This window comes from Quercus suber, unplaced genomic scaffold, assembly GCF_002906115.3.
Source record: "Quercus suber isolate HL8 unplaced genomic scaffold, Cork oak 2.0 scaffold_593, whole genome shotgun sequence".
NCBI lineage: Eukaryota > Viridiplantae > Streptophyta > Magnoliopsida > Fagales > Fagaceae > Quercus > Quercus suber.
Window position 1 is genome coordinate 61212 of NW_027070038.1, and position 1728 is coordinate 62939.

The window sequence follows — 1728 nt, forward strand, 5'->3', positions numbered from 1 at the left end:
ACTTAGATCTCTTTCTATGTTTTTAAATATTTTATCAAAGAGATTACTCTCATAGTCAGGGGTGGAGTTGCATGCATGTATGAGTGGGGAGGTATGACCCCCCAAAAATTTTAAAAATATTTTAATACTATATATAAATATTAAATTTTAATTATTAGTCTACAAGAATGAGATTTGGTCTTTCTGAATATTTGAACTCGTCCAATGATACTCTTAAAAAAAAGTGTCCAATTGACTCAGTAGTTATAGAGAATGTTTTTTTTTTTTTTTTTTCACATTTATTTTTTATTATAAAATGTGTTCTTGTGTTTGTTAAAGTTTAAAATCATTCATGTCTTTAAATACTTCATAAGTTCAACTGAAATTTTTTTACCCACTTTGGTAGACAATTTGATAACTTCTATTAAAAACGAAAAATTTAAGAATTCACTATGAAGAATATTAAATTATATGTGTGTGTAAATGTATATATTTGTACATATTTATGAAAGTTTGTATAAATTAATAAATTAGTATCATAAGTTAGCCCTTCTAAGCAAAAAATTTTGGCTACGCAGCTCATGGTGAAGGTATAACTGTATAAGTACGTGATAGTGCAAGCTTAGAATTGAAGATTGAAGAAGAAGGAGCAACTGTTCCAACGGCTAGTTCTCAAACCAAAACGGTGTCGTGTGGAAAAGTAGTCAGACATAAAACACACCCAAAGCATAACGGTGTCGTTTCTCATTAAACTCAACGGTGCCGTTTTGGTTTATATTAGCTATTGAAGGATTGAAGGAATCAGGCACGTGGGAGAGTTTGTTATGGATCGTGCCAGACGGTTACAGATTCTGTTGGGCTTCTCTCTTCTTCAACCTCTGATGTATCTATATATATACTTGTATCTATTCAATTGTGAAATATAGTGAGCATTATATTTTCTCCATAATAAGAATAGTTGAGCTCTCAAGTTCATCATTTTCTAGTCTCTGTTTTCATTTCTGTTTTGGTTAACACAGTAACAGTGAGATTAAGAGTAGTTTTTTCATGGTATCAGAGCACAATTGATCCATATCAATGGCTTCTGCTCAATCTAATTCATCTTCTTCATCGTCTTCTTCAAGTGCTATGCCTGCTATGGTTTCTTCAGGTTTGCCAGTGAATTCTTCGTTGTTATTGCTATCAAATATGTCATCTATGATGACTGTGAAGTTGGACTACGGAAACTATGTGGTGTGGAAACATCAGATTGAGGTAATTCTTGATACCTACTCCATGATTGATGTTCTTGATAACTCAATCATTGCTCCAGAGAGATTTCTCAAAGACTCTTCTGGTAATGTTACTACTGAAATCAATCCAGCATTCATAGCTTGGAAGAACCGTGAACAAGCAATGTTCACATTCTTGAATTCAACTCTCTCTCCTGCAATTCTTGCTCTCACAGTTGGGCAAAAGTCTGCTAGAGGAGTTTGGAGAGTGCTAGAGAAGAGATTTGCATCAATCTCGAGATCTCATGTGATAAGTTGTTGAAGATTAATCGCTTATGATGATGTGGATGCCTCTCTTCGCAGCTATCTTTAATCTTTGTGATTATTTATTTATTTTCTTAAGTCAATTGTCTCACCTTGACTACCCTTATTGATAAGCAAAAAAAAAAAATAATAATAATAAAGAATATAACCCAAAAATCTATTGCTTATAGAGAATATAACCCAAAAAAAAAAAAAAAACTATAATAAAAAATAA

The 1728-nt window shown here is 32.2% G+C and overlaps 1 protein-coding gene across 1 annotated transcript; it reads left to right on the forward strand.

Annotated features, from left to right (window-relative positions):
* The first annotated feature begins 1056 nt into the window (after window positions 1-1056).
* Window positions 1057-1512, forward strand: LOC136063905 (uncharacterized). The gene has a single exon (XM_065764925.1). It carries the CDS (start codon window positions 1057-1059, stop codon window positions 1510-1512), a length of 456 nt encoding a protein of 151 aa, XP_065620997.1.
* The last annotated feature ends 216 nt before the right edge of the window (window positions 1513-1728 follow it).

What these genes read in the sequence shown, in the direction of transcription:
- LOC136063905 (XM_065764925.1), top strand. Translation starts at nt 1,057, where the DNA reads ATGGCTTCTGCTCAATCTAATTCATCTTCTTCATCGTCTTCTTCAAGT.